The sequence below is a fragment of the Alosa alosa genome, chromosome 22, assembly GCF_017589495.1.
Source record: "Alosa alosa isolate M-15738 ecotype Scorff River chromosome 22, AALO_Geno_1.1, whole genome shotgun sequence".
NCBI classification, from domain to species: Eukaryota; Metazoa; Chordata; class Actinopteri; order Clupeiformes; family Clupeidae; genus Alosa; species Alosa alosa.
The window spans coordinates 8,883,571-8,908,458 of record NC_063210.1 but is presented as its reverse complement, the minus strand read 5'-3'; the positions used below and the strand labels follow the sequence as shown (position 1 = coordinate 8,908,458).

At 45.3% G+C, this 24,888-nt stretch overlaps 1 protein-coding gene across 1 annotated transcript in view; it reads right to left on the bottom strand.

The window, feature by feature from the left end:
- Positions 1-3,220: 3,220 nt before the first annotated feature.
- mrtfab (myocardin related transcription factor Ab) overlaps positions 3,221-24,888 on the bottom strand; it is a 33,633-nt gene continuing 11,965 nt past the window's right edge. The window contains 18 exon segments of the mRNA XM_048233688.1: positions 3,221-5,164; positions 5,166-5,430; positions 5,722-5,782; positions 6,133-6,216; positions 6,597-6,731; positions 7,064-7,180; positions 7,308-7,514; positions 7,661-8,059; positions 8,061-8,483; positions 9,409-9,783; positions 9,883-10,081; positions 10,370-10,623; positions 11,113-11,226; positions 11,496-11,656; positions 12,426-12,572; positions 13,816-13,891; positions 14,456-14,511; positions 18,648-18,713. Coding sequence (XP_048089645.1) covers positions 4,786-5,164; positions 5,166-5,430; positions 5,722-5,782; positions 6,133-6,216; positions 6,597-6,731; positions 7,064-7,180; positions 7,308-7,514; positions 7,661-8,059; positions 8,061-8,483; positions 9,409-9,783; positions 9,883-10,081; positions 10,370-10,623; positions 11,113-11,226; positions 11,496-11,656; positions 12,426-12,572; positions 13,816-13,891; positions 14,456-14,511; positions 18,648-18,713 — 3,518 coding nt within the window. The 3' untranslated portion in view covers positions 3,221-4,785.

Here is a 24,888-nt window from a genome sequence, read left to right as displayed (position 1 = left end):
TAAGCTCACTGCCTTCAGACAGGGGCACCGCCTCAGAGAGCCCCCCCTAATAATACTATATATTATTGGGGTGGCCCAGAATTATTGTCCGTCATAGGGCCCAAATTATCTAGCAGCGCCCCTGCCTTCAGATATCCACAATGCACTTCCGATCCAGGGTTTAGCACAGGCTCTCCAATCTTTAACACTGTTTTAATAATGAGTTGTGATGTGTCACAATACATCTTTGGGTGGATTGCTTTGTTTCATATACACAGATTCTGACCACAAGCCTTTTGAAGGAGAAAGGGAAATCCTGTTGTGTGGTATAGACATGCATGCTGATCACCATGTCTTTCAACTCCGTTTGATCACCAGCCTGAGGAAAGACTCAAAGGCTCCAGCATCTTATAACCATAACCATGTCTTTTTGGGTATTCCATACTGACTGCATATGTATTAGTTATTCAGCGTGTCTTGCACAGGCCTGTTTTTATAAGACAGATAACGAGATATCATCAATGTGTTTCAAAGACAAAGGCAATACTACCATTTTATTTTGTCAGATTGATATAGTCTCTCTGTAGATGTTTTCACATCAGCATAGAAACCTACAGAATTAAAGCGGTACATTCAAGACAGCTGAATTGCAGGTTATTGGAGTTAAGTTAAAGCCAACACCTCTGTGTGCAATAATATAGTGTAATGTGAAAGATCATTACAGAAGTCACCTTAGGCACAGCTTGTACATGTAGCACAGTGTTCAACTGGCGATAAGTTCAGTTTAAGATGCCAAAAGGGTTTGTGATTAGGTGTATGCAGTTCAGTAGTTTAGAGAGAAAAGCACATGTTTGGAGTCGTGGCCTGCTTTCACAGAGTTTAGTTTCTTTACCTGAACTGCTCTGATATATCTGATATATATATTTTGATATGTTGCTCTTTCAAGGGTGTATGTACCTTTTCCAGTGCTTCTTTTTCCTGGAGACTGTGCATATTTCTCACCCAAAGACAACCCACTGTAACTGTTGTGGTTTTCAATGTCTTGACTACTCTCAAAGGACATGTTATATTTATCCTTGTAATGATAATGTGTATTTCAGTGTTCAACTTCCCAACACATTTGTCACAATAGACCACAAGCTAAGAAACCTGGAATGAACCTCAAAATATTTACAGTATGCATATACGGTAGCAGATGAGCTGTTTGTCTACAAATGACAGTCTCTTCCTTATGCGATGATGCTGAATCATGTTCATAGAAGGGCTTTTGAAACAAATTAATTTTACACTTTTATGTTATTATTATAAACTGCAATCAGCTTGAGGTGAAATGATTGTTTAGGTGACATCATAGCATGTGAAGTGAATGTTAGAGTGATACGGAGACAAGGAGTGGATGCTGTCCTTTTAAAATGTTACGTTTCGCTTGCTATGACTAAGTGATTATAGGTGCTGAAGGGGGGTATTTAAAAACAAAAACTGGTTTTATTTGTGTAATTTGGACTCGTGACAGGGCAAAAAAGCAATACGAGCACAAAGACCAGTGTCCAGTTCACTGACTATGAAACGACCATGTTGAGCTTTCTATAAAGATGTTTGTTCCTTTTATTCAGTCCTCATGCTGGCAGTGTCATGTAAATACAGTATTTGCACAGTTTAATAGAATGCTTGATGATTCCGTAAAATTTGAGAGCATAATTGTGCTTGTCTCTGTATAACCAAAAGCAATCCGTGCGTGAAAAAATATTTAAATATGTTGAGCAAAAAATAAACTTCCTGTTACTATATACCTTGTTTGTATATTGGACAAAGTTGTTGTAAATCTGTTTTTAGAAACTCTTTTGAGAATTAAAAAATGCATATTTTACGAACCTCTTCCCTATTGTTGGTCTAAATATTATCCAGTTAATCACTATTTACTCAATTATCAGCGGTCAAGTTAAGAAAGACTAATTGAAGAGCTATTTTCCAAAATGCTACATTTCCATTTTTTGAAAACATTACTAAGTCATGTTATTTAATTGTGTATTTCAGGTAATATCAATAAAAGTGCAGTTTTGGTGTTTTGATTGAGTAAAGATAAATCAAATAACAATAACCCAATTAAATTTCTACTGAAAGTAATCGGAAAACAAAATAAAAAAAATGACATACAAAAATGCATTACAATGCTGGATATAGCATTTTGGAAAAGAGCTCTTCAATTATTGCTGGGTTTCCTCCTGCACAGTTTATGTTCCCTGACAGTGTCAGCAATTTATTCTTTGTACATGTGATGGTCTAGGACAAGGATACAGCAGAGCTGGAGTCAGGATGTGTAAACCAGGAAGATGGAGAGTGAAGATAGTGTACTTTACAGGAGTATTTTCCAAGACGTCAGCTCCCCCTGGTGGCCAGCCCTGACTGATCATATCAGAGGTCAAGACATCACTTGCATATTGTAAATTGTTTACGTGGATTAAAGCCTGGATATTTTTAGCTAGGTCAACCATGTTTTACTCAGTACATCACACTGCTCATGCAAATAATTATGTTGAAGAGTCATGGCTATTTTGCAAGTATGTGAAATGTTAACCTTCACTACCAGTGAAAACATCCCCCACCCCCCAAAAGTACAAAAAAAAAACAAAAAAAAAAACTCTTTAATGATTCTGGTTCTCTTCTGGCTTGTGTTCCCTTTAGGCTACAAACCCACTCTGGTAAACTCAATTAAGTTCCCAGCATTACATTACAAATACATCAGCACTGAAAAGGTAGGCTGGGCATGGCGTTTCCATCAGTGAGAACACACACGGACACAGACACGGACACACACACAACTCTTGACCTTGTAGGTCGACTAAGATCTGTTCAATTATGTATAGCACCAGTAGAACAGAACACAAAGCCACTAAACCAAACTCAAAGAGGCAGCATGGGGCCAGAAATGTGGAAATAAACAGGAAGTTAACTTATTACAGTTAACTGACACTTCATGACTTCAAGACACCTTTCTGTATCGGCTCTGTTGTCTTTCTCCGCTTGGACGGAGTAACATGGAGTACAATTTGCCATTTATAATATGCAATAAAATTGCACAGAAAACAGATATCCCTTTGCAATAAATCAAAAAGGTACTGCTGACAGCAACATGAGCCTACACAGCCCTGATTATTTAACTGTAAAACAATTATACATCAAATGCATGAACAAACACATACACACAGTCAAGACACGACACACACACACACACAAATCATCGCCCATTTCATATTTGGTCATTTTTTAATTTTTTTTTAATTCTTTTAAAAAAATTACAAGGTTCAAATATTTTTGACCTGGAAGCCCAGCTCAAATCTCCACCTGCTAAAACTATACAATCAAGGGGAGAAGAAAGAAAAAGCCCAACTTATAATATATACCCCAAATAGCAATGCATAGTGATCTGATGAACATCACCAAACCAAATTCCCAGGAGGCTGTGTGTATTTGAAAGCCCCGTCCCGATACAAGGGTACCAGTTCAGGTAGTCTTAAGTGCAAAGTTGGAAGAACTGATACACTGAGAGATTCCACCAACATTATAGTCAATGACAAAGAGATAGAAAGAGAGAGAAATATAGAGGAAGAAGGGAAGGAAGAAATAAAGAAAGAAAGAAAGAAAGAAAGAAAAGAAAGAAAGAATGGAAGGAAGAGAAACAGAGAAAGGATAAACTCAGTGCTAATACACAAGAACAAGGGCACAGCAGTACAACAGTGACAGAAGCCCAACTTGGACCCAGCGCATGAGAGACAGGGCAACCTCGGTTACCATGGTGATATTTAAAATATAATTGTTGAATGTACACAACCTCAAAACTGTAAAACACCGGCTGACTGTTTTTATGTCCAGTACTGTGATGCCTTACACTGTAAGGCACATCTGACCTGACCAATTACCAGCAATAAAAAGGGAAAATAGCTGACGGTGATGACCCCTGTCTTTTATGGAGAAGCCATGCAGCGCTGACCATGAGATTTCATTTACTGGGACCAGGCGGACATGTTCTTTATGTCCAACCACACAACTGCAGGCAACCAGGCTCAGTTGCAGTGTTCAGCAATTTAACCAAGAAGGGTAGCTAGATGACAACAACTATTGGTGTGTTGATATCTGGAAAATCAGCATAGATGGTATAGATTTTGCTATTTTTAAAAAAACACACACTATGCTCATTGAAAAGTGACACTGCCTTTGGTATTACATTTGTGGAATTTCCTCTCTTCTTTGCCAATTCATCTTAGATCTGCCGCAGCAGCCTAACTCCTACCACAGATATGTTGAAACTACTCACAGGGTTTTCTGCCTGACAGAAAGCCTACGCATGGCTAGAGTGTACTGCTTTCTGAGCACTGCAATGTGAGGAGTAGCTTAGGGTGGAGAGACGAGAGAGGAGGGACCGTGGGACTGTTGGCAAAGTCTTTGGATACAGGTGGTGCAGCAGGTGGGGTGGAGCCGTGGGAGTGGAGGAGAAAGACTCAGTGCTTATGCCATCAGTGGAACGGACGCCAGGGAGAAGGAGAGGGTCTCCACGATTGGGTTTTCTTTCTTTTTTTGCATCTGCAGCCGATTTCCAGCAGGGGCTTTCACAGCATATGTGCACAGTTTGTGGATGCGTGTTTAACGTCTGCTTGCTTGCGAGTACACGTCTCAATACTGGCGTCCCCCCCCCTACAGCGATGGGTTTCGTGTCCGCGTCCATGTCCTGGCTGCACTGGCGCCAGCCAGCGGGTGAAGACCACACACACAAGCGCGCTCACGGGCGGGCGGGGGAGGGGGGAGGGGGGGCTACAAACAGGAGTCCCAGTGCAGCTGCAGGTCTGAGCTGTCCAAAAAGTCTGCCGAGAAGACACTAGGGGGCGTCTGCGAGCCGAGCGGCGCCAAGATGGTGGCGCTCTCACTGCCCCCGCCGACCCCGACGCCATGGCTGCTCCCCGTCCCGTCTCCGCTCCCTCCGATGCTGCCGCTCCCCACGCCGCCCCCTCCCCCACCCATGGATATGTCCAGCCAGTCCATGCCGTCCAGGGTGGGGTCCCCGAAGTCTAGGCCGGCGGGGTGCGGCGCGAAGCCCATGTCGCTGATGTCCATGGGCGAGGGCGGGTGGTCCAGGATGCTGGGCGTGCTTAGCATCTGGCTGTGCAGCTCGTCGATGAGCGTCATCGGACCTGTCCGCGTCGGCGGCGGCCACACCCAGCAGCGGCGTGCCCGTGGTGCTCTCCAGGAAGTCTTCCAGCCGCCCGCTCCGCAGGGCATGCTGGGAAGAGGAGGAGAGGGAGGAGGTGGAGGAGAGGGAGGAGGAGATGGAGGACGGCTCTGGAGGAGGTGTTGGGGGGGGGAGGCGGAGGGGGGAGGAGGGAGGGGAGGGGGTGGGCGGGTTGGAGTGCAGCTCAGAAAGGGACGGGTCTGGATTGGCTTTGAAATTGGAGGAGATTTCTGGTTTGGGATCAAAGAGAAGAGAGTATGAGTACCATTATGAGAACATACATACACAGTACAACATTTACATAAAACACTTTGTTAAATGTATATTATTACATAAACTACACTAAAAAAGTACAGTATGTATATTGTATTAACATGTGGCAAGGACTACTTGTAGCCTCTCCATTCACTGATAATTGAAGAACTAATATACTGGTACTTTCTGAACTGTCTTGGTGGATCAGAACTAGATGTTTTTGGCACACATATATATTCTGGGAGAAAAAAAAAAAAAAACCTTACCTCCACTCTTGATGAGGATGTCAAACAAGTCGTCAATATGCTGGCTGCTTGAACCATTCTCCTGTGGTCAAATATAAACAAATCATTCCATGAGAACAAACACTCTTGCGTATGCAGATAACAGTGACAATGGTCATACAGTCCATACCGGTGTGGTATCGATTAGAACACACTATCGGTCATCATAAAGGCATAAAACTGCACCATAACATCTGATATCTGATAAAGACTTTCAAACAAAACACTTGCTCTTCTGACTAATAACTATCAGAAAAAACCTTGACCTGGTTAGAGGCATTGCCATAAGTAAACATAGACACAGGAAGAAAGGGATGAGATGAAAAGAGAACAGAAAGACAGACAGACAGACAGACAGACACAGAGACAGACAAGACAGATGACTGGTCGTACTTTTTGTGAAGTGGAGTGAGAGGTCTGTTTAGGAGAGGGAGGGGTGAACAAGGTGTGTCGGTCAAAGGTCGGACACACCTCCAGCTGTAGGAAGGAGAGGAGGAAGAGAACCGATGAAGTGAGAAAGAATGGAGGAGTTTGAACTACTGAACGTCAATGAAAAGGGGAACACACAGAGTTGAGATATGAGAAGAACACGGATACAGGAAATGGAAACGGCTGAATATAGTATAGTGAATAAGAAGAAGTGTTAAATTCAGACAGGGTGACTCCTTATAGACCCTTTCAAGAGAGTTCCATTATCAGCATCATAGTTGGCCCCACAAGACTTCCTTTTTAACATTCCATATGTTATCTTAATGCAGAGGAAGTAGATTGGGGCCCAAATAGAATGTTAAAGCATTGTTTTTGTTTTTATTGTTGAAAGGGTCTATATGGGGGTTTTGAGAGTTTCGCCGCCCTACCTTGATTGGTGGAGGCGAGATGGTCTGATCCAATGAGGAGTCCTTGGTGAAGAAGAAAGGCTGGAGATTGGGTGGCGCAGTGACAGGCACGCTGGGCTCCTGCATGCCATTGGTCTGTAGATGGAGGGCGGTCCTCTGAGGAAGAGGAAACAGACAGGCATCATGAGCCTTGACCAAAACACACTAAGAGGACCAACTCTATACAAGACTAAATCTCATTTAAAGGAGAATTATGGCGATTTTTCACTCTGGGGGCATCAACATGGGGGCTCATGAACATGCCCCCAGAGTGTAGCACTGGAACTGCCTGGTAGCTAGCTGTTGGCTGCAGCAACTCAAACTAGGAAAAACTGATTGTTTTAGCTTTAGTCGTACCAACAGTACTCGGTGACCCCGAGATCTATGTGAAAAATCGCTGGAATTCTCCTTTAATAGCTTTTCTTTGTATATGAATGTGAACAACAAACCTTTTTCACAGGCTGTTTAACAGGAGTTTTCTGTTCTGTCGGTTTTGACTGGTTGTTGCCGGTGACCATCTGTACAGGTGATTGGCTGGGGAGCTTGACAGGAGTTGACTGTAACCTCTGATTAAAAACAAACACGTTGAGCATTACCCATTCATTAGTCTAGACCATATTACTCAAGCTAATACTGTGAAATCTATCTAGGGCACCGTTTTGGGAAGGTCAGCTGTGAGAAACCGGTCTGTACCTGCAGAGTGATGCGGCCGTTGGTCTTGCTCTGAGGTGAAATGGGCAGCTGGCCGTCTGTGTTGCTGTTGGTCAGTGTGATCAGATAGTGGTTACCATTGCCGTCCGTCACCAACGTAGGGGCGGGATGTGCCTTGAGGAGGTCCAATGAGATTGAGGGTGTTGTGACCGGTGTACTGGGTTGCTGGGTAACAAACACTTGAGGGGCCTATAACAAAAGTGCCAATACAAATTATTACACTATAAGAAAACTACACAGAATAGAGAGTGAATGAATGGCAATAATCAGTGTCATGGGGAGAAGTTGGCAGTATTCAATCTCTATTTAATGAGGTACTGGAGAGTCTGACTGACCTGCTGTGGTTTGGGAGGCTCCTGCTTTTTTTGCTGCCTCTGCTGCTGCTTCTGAGGTCTCAGCTGCTTCCTCTGATGCTGCTGATGCTGTTGTTGTTGCTGTTGTTGTTGCAGTAGTTGTTGCTGTTGTTGCTGTTGTTGTTGTTGCTGTTGTTGCTGCGCCTGTCTCTGCTGTATGATCAGCTGCTGCAGTTTCTGCTGCTGCTGCTGCAGGTCTATCCTCTGCAGCTCCACGTGCTGCTGCTGCTGCTGCTGGGCCTGCAGCCGCTGGATTTGCTGGAGCTTGAGCAGCGTCTGCTGGGAGCACGGCATCTGCACCTTCCTCTGCGCCGCCTGCTGCTGCTGCTGTAGCAGAGTCTGCTGCGTCTCCATCGCCACCACAGGAGCGCTCGCTGTGGTCACCGCTGTGGTCGTCAGCGCCATCTTCTCGTCCTCGGCCTCCTCCTTCACCCTGGCGGCCATGCCGTTGAGCTGGACGCCGTTGAGGAGGAGGCGGGTCTCGGCGGCGGTGGCAGCGAGGACGACGTTGGGGATGTTCGCGGCGGCGGTGCTGCTGCTGCCGCTTGCCCTGCTCCAGCTGCGAGCGCAACGTCTCCACCAGCTGCTGCTTCTGGCGCAGCATGCGCGTCAGCTCCTCGATCTGCTTGTCCTTCTCCTGCAGCATCTGGTCCTTGTTCTGACCGGCGGTGGCGGCGGCGTTGGGGGGCTGGGGCCAGGAGAGGCAGCTGGAGAGTTGGCCGAGGCCCCGCGGCTCCTCTTTTACCACAGCCTCCAGGGGCTCCGGGGACGGGTGCAAGGTGAGCTGAGTGAGAGGGGAGCTCACCTAGACAGGAGAGGGGGGAGGGAGAGGGAGAGAGAGAGAGGGCCCCCGACACTGCATTTAGTCATTTGTTAGCTATTTGATAATGTTAACTTGCTTGTCTTGTAAAGCTTAATGTGAAGAAGGGTCCTCTTATTTTTCCAGAATAGCTTTGTAAAACCCTATCCAGGAAATCATTCAGAATTGGGTTCCCTCTGTCGTCACGCAACAATGGCCGTTATTCTGGAATGTCAACTGGCGCACTGCCCATCTAAACCAGAAATACTTAGGCACTACTAATTTAGCTCGTTATGCAAAATTAACCACTGCTTATTTGGCTAGTGATGCGTCTTGTAACACTTGAAAAACGGCTGAAGTAGATTTTTGCCAAAGTAGGTCTTTAAAAGTGAAATACGCCAGGGAAGTCCGTGGGGTTCTTGCAGAATATGAGGCATGAATGGGGGTGCACTCCGGATAAACATCTTCACGATTTCTTTATTCGTTATGAAGGCCAAATAAACGGGGGCACAAATGTGAGCATACCATTTTGAAAGAAAACTATTTTTCTAGAAATGCTTTGATCCTGCAAATCAGTCAGGAATGGGTTCCATCTGTTGTCACGCAACAACAGCGGCTTGTTTTCAATCGTCATTTTGGAATGTCAACTGCCGCACTGACATTCTAGACCGGAAATACTTATGCCATGGTGTTTACTGGTTATTTCACTCGTGGCATGTCTTGTAACACATGAAAAATAGCTAAAGGAAGTTGCCAAAGTCGGTCTTTCAAAATGAAAACATGCCAGGGAACTCTGTGGGGTTCTTGCAGAATATGAGGCAGAGGCAGAAGGAAATGGTCTAATTCAGGGAGGTGAATGGGAGTGCATGGGACAAATTCTTTAATTCGTTATGAAGACCAACTAACTAAAGTGGTAAAAATGTGAGCATACCATTTCACCAAACACATCGCCATTACAGCTGGTCTCGTCTGGGCTCATTCCAGCCAATGACCGGTCAGAGGGGGCGGGAGACACAGGAGGGGAGGAGCTTGTGCTGCTGAAGCGCATCACGTGGGGCATGGTGGACATCTGAGTGACATGGCCGTTGACAACTGGGATGGTTCCCATTTTCACTGGGGCTTCCTTGGACTGTGCGACAACAGGCGCGAGGCCATTCGTTTGCCCCTGAGGCTGGGAAGCTTTCTGAGCAGTTGCCATGGCACCACCGTTCTGCTCCTGGTAGTTCTTCAGCCTCTCAATCAGGTCGTTTTTGGTGCCCGAGACGGTCAGACCCCTCAGTTTGAGCTCCTGCTTGAGTTCAGCAACCTGGAGTTACAATCACAATCATAAAACAAAGTTTAACACCAGGACCACTGACTTTTAACACTGTATGCGTTTGTACCGCTCTTTCAAACATCAGCTTACTTTGAACTCGTCCAGGTTTGCCGGCAGGGTGCTTGGCTTGGCGTCGCCAGACGGGGGCTGACTGTGTCGGTTGGACCCGGTGTGGCTGGAGGGGGTGGAGGAGGAGGTGGGGGTTGGCACGGCGCGGGACGGGGAGGGCCCAGGGTTGGCTGGGGGAGGGGGAGCAGGCGGAGGCTGCTGCTGCTGCTCAGTAGGGGGTCTGGAGAGAGGAAATGGCTGCAGTGAGAACGGACTTCCTCCAAACATAACCGCGCAACCCCAGCACGCTGACAAAGAGCAGGGCCTAGAGCTCCCTCTAGTGCCTTCACTTGGAATTGCAACTGTAGAACTTCTACTCAGTGTCACATCATCTCGCTCTGTCTTTATTTGACTGACTCTCCAATAAAAATAAAAAAATCTTCACAACCAATGATAAAACTCGGGCTCATCCCGCTTACACATGTACGTACAGACGCACGCACACATACACGCACACACACACACTCACTTGGGCGGCGCGGGCAGGATGGTGTGGTAGTTGTAGTGCTGCTGCTGCTGGCTGATGATCTGCAGCTGCAGGAAGAGCTGCTGTTGCTGGAGCAGCTTGGCGTAGGACGAGTCCATCTGGGGCGGCGGCTCGCGATCCGCCTTCTGGTCCGGCGGGATGTACTGGTGGTACTTGAGCTTCTTCACCTTGGGCTTGCTGTCCTTGGGCTTCTTGGGCCGCTGGGACGGCCGGTCCGAGCTGGACTTAGACGATGACTGTGTGGAGGAGGAACAGAAAGGGGAGGAAGAGGAAGAGAAAGGGAAGAGGAATGTTACATGAAGAAGAGAAACAAGACACAAGCACTAGGATGCATGAGGTTTCTTCTTTTTTTTTAAAGGATGAGAAGAATTCGGTATGTCCATATGTAAGAAAAAAAGACGAGGAGAGGACCGAGAGGATAAAGAACCTGTTCAGAGCCTATCAGACCTCTTGAGCACATACTAGGGTGCTACACATAGAATAATCCATCATGGCACTCAGTACAGCACATGCCTCAACCAAGTTCACTGTATTTATAACAAATCCTCCATCAAGGATGTTATGTCTTCGCACGTGTCTGTTTATTTGGTGGTTTCACTGGCTTGCTTGCTCATTTGTTTGTTTGTAAGCAGAATTACACCACAACTACTGGCCTGATTTTCCTGAAACTTAAACAAAAACCCAGGAGTCATTAAGGTGCAACTGTTTAGAGGACGAGAGCCCACCTTCGTCTGTCCCGTGGCCGGACGCGGTGTGGTGACTGTCAAGGCCCCATTGGTCAGCGGCAGTGGAGGAGGAACGTCCGTGCCGTTCAGCTGCAAGGGGACTTGGGGAAGGAACTGCACAGGAGACAAACGAAGAGGAACGAGGAACATTCAGAAATGAAGAGGAACATTCATCTGTGCACAACACTTATAGTTCCACTTTTCATTTGGCCAGCACTTCATCTCGATCATTCTACCCATTTAGTCATCACCACCACTCTGTTTACATTCACCACTCTTTACTTATTATCACACTCTGTTTATCCTAGTGAAGCTAAGTCACTGATTATGTATTAAGTGGTGTAAAAGGTTAATTAATCAGTTCATTACAATGGTGAGGGTACCTGAGGGGGAGATGGGTTGCCATTCAGATTAAGCACATCAGGCGGCGAGTGCTGCTGACTGGAGCTGAGGGGAGAGTCGTGATTGGCTGGCTGATCAGGCGAGAGCGCATCACTGCTGTCCTCGTCCAATGAGGAGCTGTCGCCCTTTGGTGACTCCGTACCTGAAGGAGTAATTGACAAGTGAACACTCCCGTCGACTTCATCCAGCCAACAACAGCAGACTTCAACAGCCGACTTCAACAGCAGTTGTTTTTCACTTGTTGGGCACCAGACTTCCGCCAGTATTATGTCGTTTTTTAAATAATCATTTCAGTGGAGCAAAACAAACAGATGGTGGCACAATACAAAAATTCTAATCAATGAACAACAAAAGGCTCATGGTTGACAACACCCAACTGCTTCTGTCGCAACATGAGCTCACTGCAACATTGACCATAGCATGTAGTAACACCAGGGCTCAAATGGCATCAATCAGTATGTAAACACCCAGGAGGTACACGCTGTTACTGTGAGGTTGGTTTCAACACAACGCCTCGGGCAGCGGTTTTGCACGAGATGTGTTGCCATTGGCACATCAATGACACATCTTGATCTATGTGGGCATTTGAGTGAAAGACAGAGAGATAGAGAGACTAAACCTGACCGAACTTCCTAAAACTTAGATTTTTAGATTTAATAATCACCCTGACACATACACATTCCAGAAAATGTCTGAATACATGGGGATACATGTTTCAATTCAATCCTTTAGGTCTTTCATCCTAATGCACCATATCCCTGCGTTGCATAATGAAAATATTGAACAAGGTTGTTATGTACATACTGTAAACGAAACAGGTGCTAGGGCAACTCTAGCTAATATGTGGTCATGTGGTGTTTGCTTGTGTGCAACAATGGGTGTCAGGGTGTCCACTATAGGTAGAGTTGTACCAATGATTGTGTGCACGGGCAGGATGTTCTTGTGGATGAGCTCAATGGGGCCTGGTCGGTGAGAAAGCTTATCGTTGAGGTCATCAGCCAGACGAGCTCTTTTCAGCTTCATCTGCTTGGCCTGCAGAGAGGGCTCGGCCGATGTCTCTGTACACACACACACACACACACACACACACAAAAACAAACAAACACGAACACAAATAAATGCAATGAGCCAGACACATAAAGCACTGGGAAATGAAACAACATTGGTTAAACAAAATAACAATACAACTATATGCTTGCTAAGTTGAATGCATCAGTTCTAAATTTACCTTCCTGGTGTAGTTCTTGTCTAGTCTTGGGGAGTACTTAAAACAGAAAACACAGCTATTACCAGTGGCCATTTTGATAAATGCTACAAAAGCAAATTTGGTAGAGGTCACAACAGTCAGTGTGAAACACGCAACACTGCAGTGAAGCAGACATGGTGCACTATGAGAACTGGTCACGTACATGACCAAAGGAAACAAGCAGAAATAGAAATAAACAGAAATAACCAAACACAAATTGAACGTTTTTAGAGATTGTTGGTGTTTAATTAGTGGCCCACTGTAAGTGTTTTGATTAAAGATGTAAACTCATAAGCGTATGAGATTATGGGCAAGGTTGCAGCAGGTTAACATGATGGTAAATCCCTGGTATAGCTTGTCGTTTTCAAGTACTCCTTTTTTGTTTTTCAAGTATTGGTGCGTCTTGTAATCAATTGCAAAAACACTTGCAATGTTTGTTGTTTTATAACCTCTAATGTGAGTGGAAATCCAATCCAGACCACTTGAATGAAAGACTTTGTGTGTGATGGTGTGTTCTGGAGTGAAGGATGAAATGTGGTTTCCAAATTAAAGAATAAAAGAGTCACTACAGCACAACAATGGCCTTTATTGTGTGGGTCCTGCCCTAATGTGGTTTGCAAAAGGTGACTGAGGCTGTGGTTAGCAGAGCTGTTTACATGCTTGCTATCACCAAAAGGGTGAAAGTCATTCTCATCCTGACACTACATGCTTTTTAATGTCTTTATGTTAAACCACAACTGCTCACTGTATGAACATATTTTGCTGTTGTAACATTTTCACTTTGTAAAACTGCTGGCTTGGAAACTTTACTTCACCTGAACCGTCATGTGATAGATATTCACTGTTCCTTTAGAGGAGGCCAATGGGATGCGAATCAATCAAGATGCTTGTGCATCTATCCATTTATCTATACCAACTATATTTAGAGGCATTATTTTTTTGTAAAGCTACAAATGTAGTACCGTGCGTTTATTTAGATCACCACAACCATAAAGAGTCGTGCACACGGTCTCGTTTTCAAACACGACGGTGTCAGAGCAGCGCTTCCTACTCACCTTCCAGTATGTGCATTCTCACTAGCTCCGACCTCTCAGGACGGCTCCGGATCTTCCTCTTCAGATAGTCCTCCGTCTGAGGGAGACCGAGAAGTCGGTTACATGGAAGACTTGGTAACACAAAAAGACCCAAAGTGCAGGGAATTTCAATGTGTGTGTGTGTGTGCTCTATGATTCTGGGGAACTTAGTCTAAGCCGACAACACCCCTTTTGAACTAGTTAAGCTAAAGGAACTGAAAGCTCCTGTAGAGAACATGCTAAACAGAACCATGTGCATTTGCTGATAGACAGCCGTCAAATCAGTATGAAGAGTGTGCAGTCTTTCCAGACGTGATGACAAAAAACAATTACAGAAGGCTGTGAATTACAGAAGGTTGAACCATAGTTTGTAAAGTATTTTAAAGAGAAGTAAAAAAAAAAGGAAAAAGAAGAATACAATAGTCAAGGAAAACAATAATACAATAATAATAAAATACTGAAGAGAGATTAAGTCATTTCGAAAAAGCCTCAGGTTAAATGTAAGCGCTTTACACAAGGCAAGAAAAAGACAATCAGCTAAGAAGATCAGTCTGTAACAGATTGGGGTACGGGGCTGTACTCAGTAACTTGTTGGTCACTGAGTTGGATGATGCTAACTCACCCGTGCCCGCTCCAGACTTCTCCTCTGCTCGTGGAAAGCAGCCGGGCTCTTCAGTGCTGTGAGGGCAGAGAGAGAAACCAGAGGTGAGGACGGTCGAACGCGCTGCCGCATTGTTGCTTGCTATTTGATGCAACACATTCTCAAAGCAGAACTGGTTATCCTGTGAAAATGTCACTCTGGTTATCATCAAGCAAGCTGTAAAAAGCCCTAACATCCCCTATCAGTAAACAAGAACATGAGCACATGAGGTGAAGGCCATTCTGTGGCTTGCAACAGTGGTTTCAAAAATGTGTGACAATTTGCACCATTATAGATGAGTATAATCTGTCTCATAGAGATGTGCTGTCTCACAGAGATGTGTTTCACAGGAACCATGTTCTCAATTCACTGCTCTTTTCTCAGGTAGATGAGGTCAGTGAAGCGCACATTGCACATTGCCGCTGCCATTTTCTGTCAACTGCCCACGCACACCAGCGTTGAAATTTTTAACAGCCAGACATAAAAAATGAATTTTATTGAGCAGCTCCGACAAAAATAGAACTGAATCGTAATCTACACGGCTGCAGCGAAAGGGTTCATCGGTGGTGTGCAGGGTTGCATTGAAATAAATGGAATAAAAGTAATTGAATATTGAAAATGGGGTGTGCCGCACTCATGCCGGCGCCGAAGTGTGGGGAGTCTTAAAGGAGAAATCCAGTGATTTTCTTGAGGTCACCAAGTACTGTCGAAAAAACCCCGAAAACAATCGGTTTTACCTAGCTCGAATTGCTAGACCCGAGATGTGTGAAGATCCATATGAAAATAAATAAATAAATAAAAATGATGGATTTCTCCTTTAAGACTCTGCACCATCCCTCTCCAAACTTTTCGTTTAGAACTAAAACGTTCCACAGTTGTTCGATGTTCTGCGGCTGCAGATGTGGAGGGGATTGAGGCGGAGAGCATGACGGTTGAACCTGATGTAAGAGCTCCTGATTGAGCAAGAGCGGGTGATGAAACCTCCAGAGCGACAGGGGCTGGGCTGGGCAAGGCCAGTGAAGATCAAGACTCTCAGCGTCCAGGGGTCTGTTGCGTGTGCAGGGAATGGCGTGGGTGGTGCAGGCTATGACGCAACTCAGAGAGTGTCATAGCTCTGCCAGTGATCTTTTATAGTCTCTAGACTATGCATGCAGTGTATCAATTTACTTTAAACATCTGGCATAGCTCTGGGGCCTCCATCTCTCTCTGCTGAAAACACTGGCGACAGTCAGCGCTGTCGTGCTGGGGCACCCGTGGGGTTGCTGAAGCCCGAGGTTGGCATACGTGGATCAATGCCCAAATCTCGGGGCACCGTTCCCTAATCTCTTTTAATAGCGCGGTGGGTCAGTAAGGAACATGTGACACCAGAAACGGAGCCTTCACCTGTTCTCACCTCCCGGTCCCCCTGCCAACTCCTCCAATGTCCCTCCGGGGCCGCGTGCAGAGCTGCTGAGACCACACAGGCTCTCAGAGCTCAGTCACAACAAAACACTTTAAATGTGTGTGTGAATTTAAAGGGTGAGCCTGTGCATCGGTTTTCTTTTACAGATTGATGCACTCTACTCATCCATTGAAGGTTATGTTGTGCAGACGCCCAGTCGTCACTTAGGTCCGCTTCTGAGGACGCCAGGCAAAAATGGGACTTTGTTTAAACTTCTGCCTGAGTAGAGAGGTATACAAATGGGATTCAGATCGGATGTTTTAATTAATGAGAAAATCGCCATCCTATGATGGTTGAATCCTGTATTCTCATAAATTATTATATTGCGGAATGAGAAGTAATCTTATTCAGAGGTTAGGCTGATAACTACTGACTGCTGATCTGGGCCTGCATGACCACGCAGTTCCAATGTGTTTCCTGCTGCTGCGGAGCAGCTGGTCATATGTGCTCATATCAGTATCGCGTTTTTGCACAATGTTCTTGCGGCATTTGGTAAAAGAGACATTAACAGTTTTTGTTGAAACAGCTGGGCCATTGCTTCCTGTGTCAAGGGACCCTAAAATGAGCCCAAAATGCTGAATGGACCAGTCACCGACATGGCTCGGTTTGGCTACGTATTCGCCTCGGGTCTGTCCCAGAATAGGGGTGTAAGAAAATATTGATAAAATCGGATATCACAATATTTTATTCGGCAATACTTCTACAAATACTATCGATATTCGAAAACATAATATTGATTGTTTTATGAATAGTTTACCTGCAAGTACTTTATTTTGCTATTGACATAGGCAGACTGCACTGCACTGTACCGTATACTGAATTGTTTGTCTAAAGCAGACTTTTTGTACTTACATTTTGTGTGTATGATGTCTTCTTTATAATCAGTTTTTCTAAAATTAGACTAAAAAAATCACAATATATCACCTTTCGCACAGTATTGAAATATATCGCAATATGGGGCGTGCCACAACGAAATTAGTTCAGTTTGACAAAAAATGGGTTTATTGGATATTCATAATCCACAGACCTTAGGGTTTAAAACAAGGGGTCATTTGTTCAGTTCCGTTTAGTCAACACTATTATTGGCCAAAGTGTGAAGGCTATCCTCATCTCGGCAAAAAAACAAGTTTTGAGAAAATCAGCTTTAAAGTTTGTGAAGTGTAAATGAGCATATTATGTATATTTCCTCTCAACCAATCACCACAAGACTATGCATCCTGATAAAGTTCCCTTTGCCTTTAGAATTAAAATAGACCCAGTGCTGTCAATCACTGTTGTCCGTTCTCCAAAGAAATACTTTGGAGATACTAGGCTGCCAACTCCAAAACAAATTGAATCGGACCAATCAGGTGCAATCTCCGTGAGGAATCTGGTCAGCAACAACTGTTTAGGTGGCTGTTTCTTCTCCTAAATCTCTTGGCTAAAATAGAAAATTGCTTCAGAATAATTACGAGCGGATAACCTATTTATGATGACTTCTTGAAGAGGCCAATAGCCAAAACACAAAGTTATCAGACCAAAGAAAACAGAAACTTTCCTGTTCTCACGTACAGGAATGAGGAAGAAAAACGTCAACTTTTTTATCCAATTTTTAATGCGCAGCCTACACATTTGGCCTTCAAAATCATATTTCTAGGTCGGTTTACAGTAAGATATGTCAATGAGTGACAGATAAGAGGTTAAGGAATGTGTTTGTGGTGAAATTAGAAAATACATATTTTAGTAATTTTTCGACCCTCTCTTCATTCAAATCGTTATATCTCGAAATGGATTTCCGCGACACTGGACTCATTTCGGTGTGGCATGCCCCATATATTGAAGCGTAACCAATGTATTATGATATGTATCGTATCGCCAGGTCCCAGAACCAGGGCCTTTTGAATTAGGGATCCTGTGGTTGAGAGACAGTGCAGCACTGTGCTATCGTTTTCACAGGGCCTTCCTCCTTTGCACACAGAGTGTCAACAGAGTACAGCACTTGGACAGAATGTCTCCTCATTTTGGCAGAAGTGAGCAAAAAAAGGAAGTGGAAACAGAGGGGGAAGCTGACCTACCTGATAAAAGACCATGGCTGTTTTAATCTGAAGCAGCCTTGTTATATTAAGAGGCAGTATATTTCTCTTCTGTGCATTTGCAACACCCACTATTTAACCTCAAGTAAGTGTTGCAAGACTGCACAAAAAATGTATGCATGGTCATAACATCTTAAAATAAGTCTGCAACTTCTTTAATTTTGTCACATACATTGACCGGTCATCAATATAATGATTGTGCAGTACTCTAGAATTACTACAGTGAGGCTTTCTAAATGAAGTGATGTCTAAAAGTTATAGCCTCAGTGATACATATATGACATAGAATTACACACACACATAAATGAGCTGCTATGTGCTATAAGAGATCATTTACATTAATAATAGCCACTGCATGCAAACTGAGACTCGTTCAACAGGCAATAACTACAAGGTCGAAGTATGACCTAGTGCGCATACTGTATTTGCATGCAACTTCCTTTGCCTCCTTTACATAAGTCAACATCTGAAAGTTATCCTTGCACATCTAGGAATAAAACCAGAATATCTTAATGACGTTGTTGTCTGGTGCTGGCCCACAGGAGTTTTGGCCTGGTCACTACGGCGCCTGTTTGTTTTGGCGTGTGACTCACCCTAACAGAGGCAGAGGCAAGGGAGGGAAAGAAAACTATGTGAGGTGGAGACAGGCGGGGAGACTTACGAGGCATGATCCCTTGGCTGACCAGCTCCTCTCGTGTGCGTCGCTGCTGCAGTTTGAGCTGTAGCACTGCATGTGGAGAGAGGGAGAGATAGAGACAGAGAGGGAGAGATAGAGACAGAGAGAGAGAGAGAGAGAGAGAGAGAAAAAAGAGAAAGTGTCGGTCAAATGGAAGTACAGTGTAGTGGTGATGATGATGATCTCTCTGTCTCTCCACTCTCCGCTGTTCTTAGCAGGCAATTCCCATTGATGTATCCTAAGTGTTTCTAAAAAGAGTGGTAAAAAGCAGAAGATTGATAGCAACCACCCTCTCTCTCACTCTTTCTCTTTCTCCTTCCACTCTATATACTCAGAACTGAAGCAAGAGGTAAAGGGGAAGCGGTCGGGGTGTGAAGGGGGTGGCGTTACACACTTCCTGATTCTTCTTCACTGCTGTTTTCAGAAAAGAACACGACAGAACAGACCTAGCATGACGGCACGTGGGTGGACTCACCACATGACAACTACAGGGGCATAGACAACTGCCTGAACAACAACAAGCTGGCCATCAGAGTATATGGTCACTGTGGTATTGGGCCTGGCGACAGGGCATGAAAGGTCATGCCTGTGTTAAGACCTCTATGCAAATGCAACTGCAGATGAGCATGATGGTGAAGTCAGCATTTAAATGCTCCTGTTAACCCTTTCCATTCTACTGATTATTCTCTTCATAGAAGTGACCAACTTCAAGTAAAAAGGACGGCCAGTTCCCAGCATGGAAAAGGAGGACAATTAATTTATGGGGGCGTAGATGAGTCATTTTGTTCAATATTCAATTACTCGGTGACAGTTTAATACATTCTAGGCATCAAGATGTGTTCATGTGCTCAGTAGTATCCATAGCAACAAGCACTGTTGAAGTGGAAACTTCTAGATATGGAAAAACAGTCAGTCGAGTCCACAATCTATGCAGTCTAGTGTTATGTGCATTCCTCTTTTCTAATTCCATCTATTCTCCTCTCCAAAATACTGGACAACACATGCACTCTGTACTTAACTGACCACTATAAAAACAGTCTGACTCAAACACAAACTCGTCTTGGCAATGAGTGTTCAGATGATCAGGGAGTAATTAACCAAACAAGCCGGCCAGACAGGCCACTCCACTCATTTGGCCTCTTAACGTTACTCGGCTTCTGCCAGGCTGATCGGAGCTGACAGCCGCCTGCCCACCGGGACACTGGAAGGGCCAGCACACACCTGTTGGTGCCGACCCCCATGACATCACCTCCAACACAGACCGCTGACGCATACCCGCCAGTCACCTTCAACAGGGGACTCAGGGAAAACCAATCCCCACATTATGAAGTAATTACTTAGCAGCCTTTCCTGGCACCCACCAATACAAATACACACACATACACACACACACACACTTTCTAACATGGCTCACGTGCTGAGATCACATAGCAGGGCCTTTGCCACTGGGGAATACCCAACCCCACCTGGCACAACCCGAAACTGGTGAAAGACAGATCTATTCTCAGGAGCAAAAACCTTGAACGCTCAACACTTTCCTCGCCTTTCCTTCTATCTGCCCCATCTTGGTTGTTAACGGTCACGAACGCTGGGCTGTTTTGTCGTCCTCCCGCTGCCCGGTGTCATGTCACATTCTCATCATTCATTCTCTGCTTTCTGTTTTACTGCTGAACCCCTACGACCCAACCCCACCACCACCACCACCACCCAATACACAGACTATTTAAGGCCCCCACCACAGCAGTGAGGAAACACAAGCTCTCTCACACCTATTTGTGAAGCTGGGCCCTATTACTGTAAATCAAACAGACACTTTGATATGCTCCCGTTGCCCAAAGCAGCAACAGATCAGCAAGTGAGAGCAACAGAGAGAGAGAGAGAGAGAGAGAGAGAGAGAGAGAGAGAGAGAGAATGAAAGAAGTGGAGGAGAGAAGAAAAATAGAGGTGGATGATGCTGTCCTAGTTGCACTAGCTGCAGCTTTTCTACAGCCCAAAAGGCCAAATGAAAAGCTAAAAAAGAAAACGAGTTAAAACTAAACAAGTTAAAAATAAAAAAAAAAAGAGGGGCAGACTGTATAGCTGCCAACTGGGTTAATCCCTGGGCCTGCGTGGCAGTGGGCATAATCAAAGCGGTCCCCAAAGGCCCCTGGGCTGCCACACGCGGCGACAGGGGCGGGTCAGACCCCTCTCCCCCGTCCACCTGGCACCCTCATCCGATTCAGCCCACACTCGGAGGGGCGACAGAATGACCTCAACATTTGGCCACCAGACGAAGTAACGAACGAATGCTGCGACAGTGAGCGCTGAAAGAAACAGCCATCCTGTCATGGGAGCAAGGCGAGTCACCTGCTCAGCAGACGCTGTGTGAGAAGTGAAGTCACTCCCAGTCACACAACCTGATTCAAGCACACCCAATACACACAAACACAATTAAGCTGGGCTTTACTGAATAACTCAACTCCTACACAAGTCACTCCATGCCCACCTTCTTTCAAGCTATGATAGGCGTGTCTCTCGTAATCCATGGTTATCCCTGGCTTGCTGGTATCGTTTCTGATTGGTTGAGCCACCAAGGAGGAAGTGTCGATGTGCAGGCAGTGATTAGTATCCAGCATGATGATTGAAGCACGTTTTTAAGAGTTCCAAACACAGAGATTAAGACTGATCATCCCATAAATTGTCATCTCAAATTATGCACCAATATTTAACAACAGTTAATATCTTCCAGCTGGCTTCCAAATCTGCTGAGCAGGTAATGCATCACACAGACGTAACAGGTCCCCTTTCTGATCTGTAACAGAGAATCAAGTCCATAGATCTAGACCAATTTGATTTACAATAACAAGTTTTGTTGTCCTTTGTGGATTTTCTTTGGTGTCAAAGTTTGATCCCTTATTTCTTGCTTCGTTGCCAACTCTTTCTTCTGTCAAGTCAAACACCCCTTTTGTCCAGTTGGTGAGGTTTGGTGCTAGACATGTCACACTTGCAGGAAGACCAAAACAAATTGTGTCCAAGGAGAGGAATAGAGAGAGGAGTGAGGGTGAGGTGAGAACAGAGAGCTGCGGCACAGAGCCTGCTCTGGCCACTGGTGCGCCAACGCCGTCAGGGAGGCAGGAAGAGGAGAGATGAAACGAGAGGAGGGTCCAACGCAGTGCCAATAGACTGCTCTTCTCTCCTCCTCCAGCTCAGCTGTTGCCTCTCATTCACTCGTAGTCTCCACAGTGGAGACCCCACCCCCTTCTCTTCTACACCCCCTCCCCACCACACACACACACACCTCTAACAGCTGAACCTCAACATCAAGTTCTCATATTGTCTGACTTTGCCAGCAGCCCGCTAATACTATGAATCTAATTTAGCTTAAGCCGAACATATCAGCCACAAATATTCTCATAATAAACTGCTATGAGCTAATAAAATATAGCCACCACTGAATCAATATGAAAGGCATAGTCTGTGTGAGACAACACGATCTGGACAATATGTTATGTGGCATGATCATTCTCCTGTGTCCTCAACAGAACTTTGTCAATCCATCCAACGATGCCTGAAGTTTTTGTGAGGCTTGCTATTCTAAGGGGACGCCTTGTCTCCCACGGGCTTCAGAACAGTTTTGCAGAGGTAAATACAGTACACATTCCTCAGACTACAGCATTTAAGCTTTCAGCAGGCTTTGAGAAACAAGCCCCCACAAAAAACCCACACAGACAAACAATCTCTCTCTCTCTCTGTCTCGGTCTCTCTCGCTCACACACACACACAGACTAGCCCCCACTTGTTTCTTGTTTCCCCGTCTTTCCACACACACACACACGCACATGCATGCGCACACACATGCACACACACAAACCCGACTCAACTCTAGCACCATCAGAATGCTTGTGAGCCCCCAAACCCGTATCACCCGCCCCTGGGTCCTCTCTCAGTTTTAAATAGTAGGGCCAGCTGGCCACCCCACTCTATATTCAGCACACTATCACCTGTGCAGGCCATGGGTAGGGTTACTCACAGATATCCCTGTACTAAAGCGCTCACAAACACCGTGACTCATACACATTCGCACCCAGACACACACACACACACACACACACACACAAAAGAACAAACAAATCCCGATAATGTTTAAACAGATCACTTCTAGATATTTAGACACTTGGAGCTTTGTACGTGTTGTTTCAACTCAACTGAGAAGTATAGTTGAGATGACGATAACTTTATAACCTACGACTTTATGGTATGGTAATAATGACAAGGTGAATATGCACCAGTTTCACTTTCTCGTGCTGCGTCACATACATTAATACATCGCCTGATCCAACACGACTAAGCGGGTATAAATATTATGAAGTGTATACATGACTTAGGTATACAGCTCTGCTGGGCTTGCTGTGGGTTTGCTTATGTGCTCACCGTAATCCCCAGCACGCCCTACAGCATGGCAGGATGTTAATATTTTCGTTGTGATAAATGTGCAGGTCGCTTGAAGTCGTGTTATAGTATGACTCACTCACTGCCCGGGGCTGGGTACCAGCAACCAGCCCATAATATACACATTCCCAAGAAGTGCACTATCAGGAAGTTCTCGAACATCGTGAGGGTCAGAGACGTCGTCTTGGTCAAACACACCCTGTACGAGTCGAGAGCTGAGCTGAGAGTGAAAGACAATGTGGTTCAAGGTCCACCTCATCTCACACCTGACCCAGACAAAGCTCTTCACAACATCCGGGTGACTCACCACGGAAAGCCATAACACATTAGTTCCTCCCCAATGTACCTCACAGTAGCAGCCGTATGGTTATGACTAATGTCCATCGCCGCACACAGCGCGGCATTACTCGCGTTTATAGTTTTATAGCGCAGGATGCTCATGCTCAAACACGTGGGGCGTGAAGCACCATCACATCTCGCCCACGGCCACATAATTGGGTGGTGCTGCAGTGAAAACTACAACATTACTTCATCAGCAGTATGAGAGAGTAAAACAATAATCAATTTTAGCTGCAGTGTGTAGAGAGCCCAGTTCAGCTTGTTGACACAGGCCTTAGCACTTGCTGAGGCAATGCTTACCTACTGATTAGCATCATTCTGCAAGAGATATTGCGTAAGATCCCTAAGATAGGGCCTACATTCTGGTGAATTTCAAGTGCATGGCTGCAAGGCTTGCCCATACAGGGTGACCCACTGTAACCCAATGCCTTATGTGATGGTGGTGGCATTACAGTAGCTTTCCCCATCTTGAAATTACCTTATTGCGGTTATCAGCATCCTTGCCATTTCTTCCTCATGGATCCTGTTTTTTGTGGTGGCAAGTTGCAACATCGCTTTAGTTTAGTAGTTCACTAGTGACAAACTAGTAAGGATATGATATCTATGTCTGCTTGAGGATCCTAACAGTGCAATCAAATGTCAAACTGGCACAGCCCATCATCACTCCCCACTTAGTACATGCAGGTGTCCCAGAGGACATGTTTTGTTCTGCGATCGACCCACAAAGCAGGCAGGTCTTTCCAGTTAGTCATTAACATTCTTTAGAGGAAAGGTGTCCGTTCCCCCTTCCCCCACTCTCCTTCTTTCCTGGAATTCACTCTGTGCTGCATGTTTACATGCAGTAGAGCTGTGACTTGCTCTCCGCAGCGTTCCCCCAACCCCTCAGCTCTGCTCTCAATGCCAGGCCAGACCTCCTTACATCCTCACTTTATCACTTCTCTCTCTCTCCCGCTCTCTCTTCCTTTCTTTCTCTAGCTCTCTCTCTCATTCTCTGTGTCCTCAGTCCAACAATCAGGAATTTGAAGATACAAAGAGGCCTGGGGAGGATAGAGGGGCTCTTGGGGGGGAGAAAGGTCTCTGGCAGTTTCACTGCCTTTACTGACTCAAAAGGGAGGGGGGGGGGGCTCTATGACCCCCTCTGAACAGTCAAGTCATTATGGCAGTTTGACTTTAGTGGCCTTCATGTTTCAAAGCAATAATGACACTGGGCCTTCACCACCAGTGTGCCACATTACAGCTGAACAGCTAAATTTGATACTGGGCACACTTTGTGCTTTCACACACACAGAGAGAGAGAGAGAGAGAGAGAGAGAGAGAGAGAGAGAGAGAGAGAGAGAGAGAGAGAGAGAGAGAGAGAGAGAGAGAGAGAGAGAGAGAGAGAGAGGAGAGAGAGAGACAGAAAAGAGGAAGAATGAAAGAAAGGCTTAAATGGAGGCCAGCTGTCTGCATCTGGTAATAT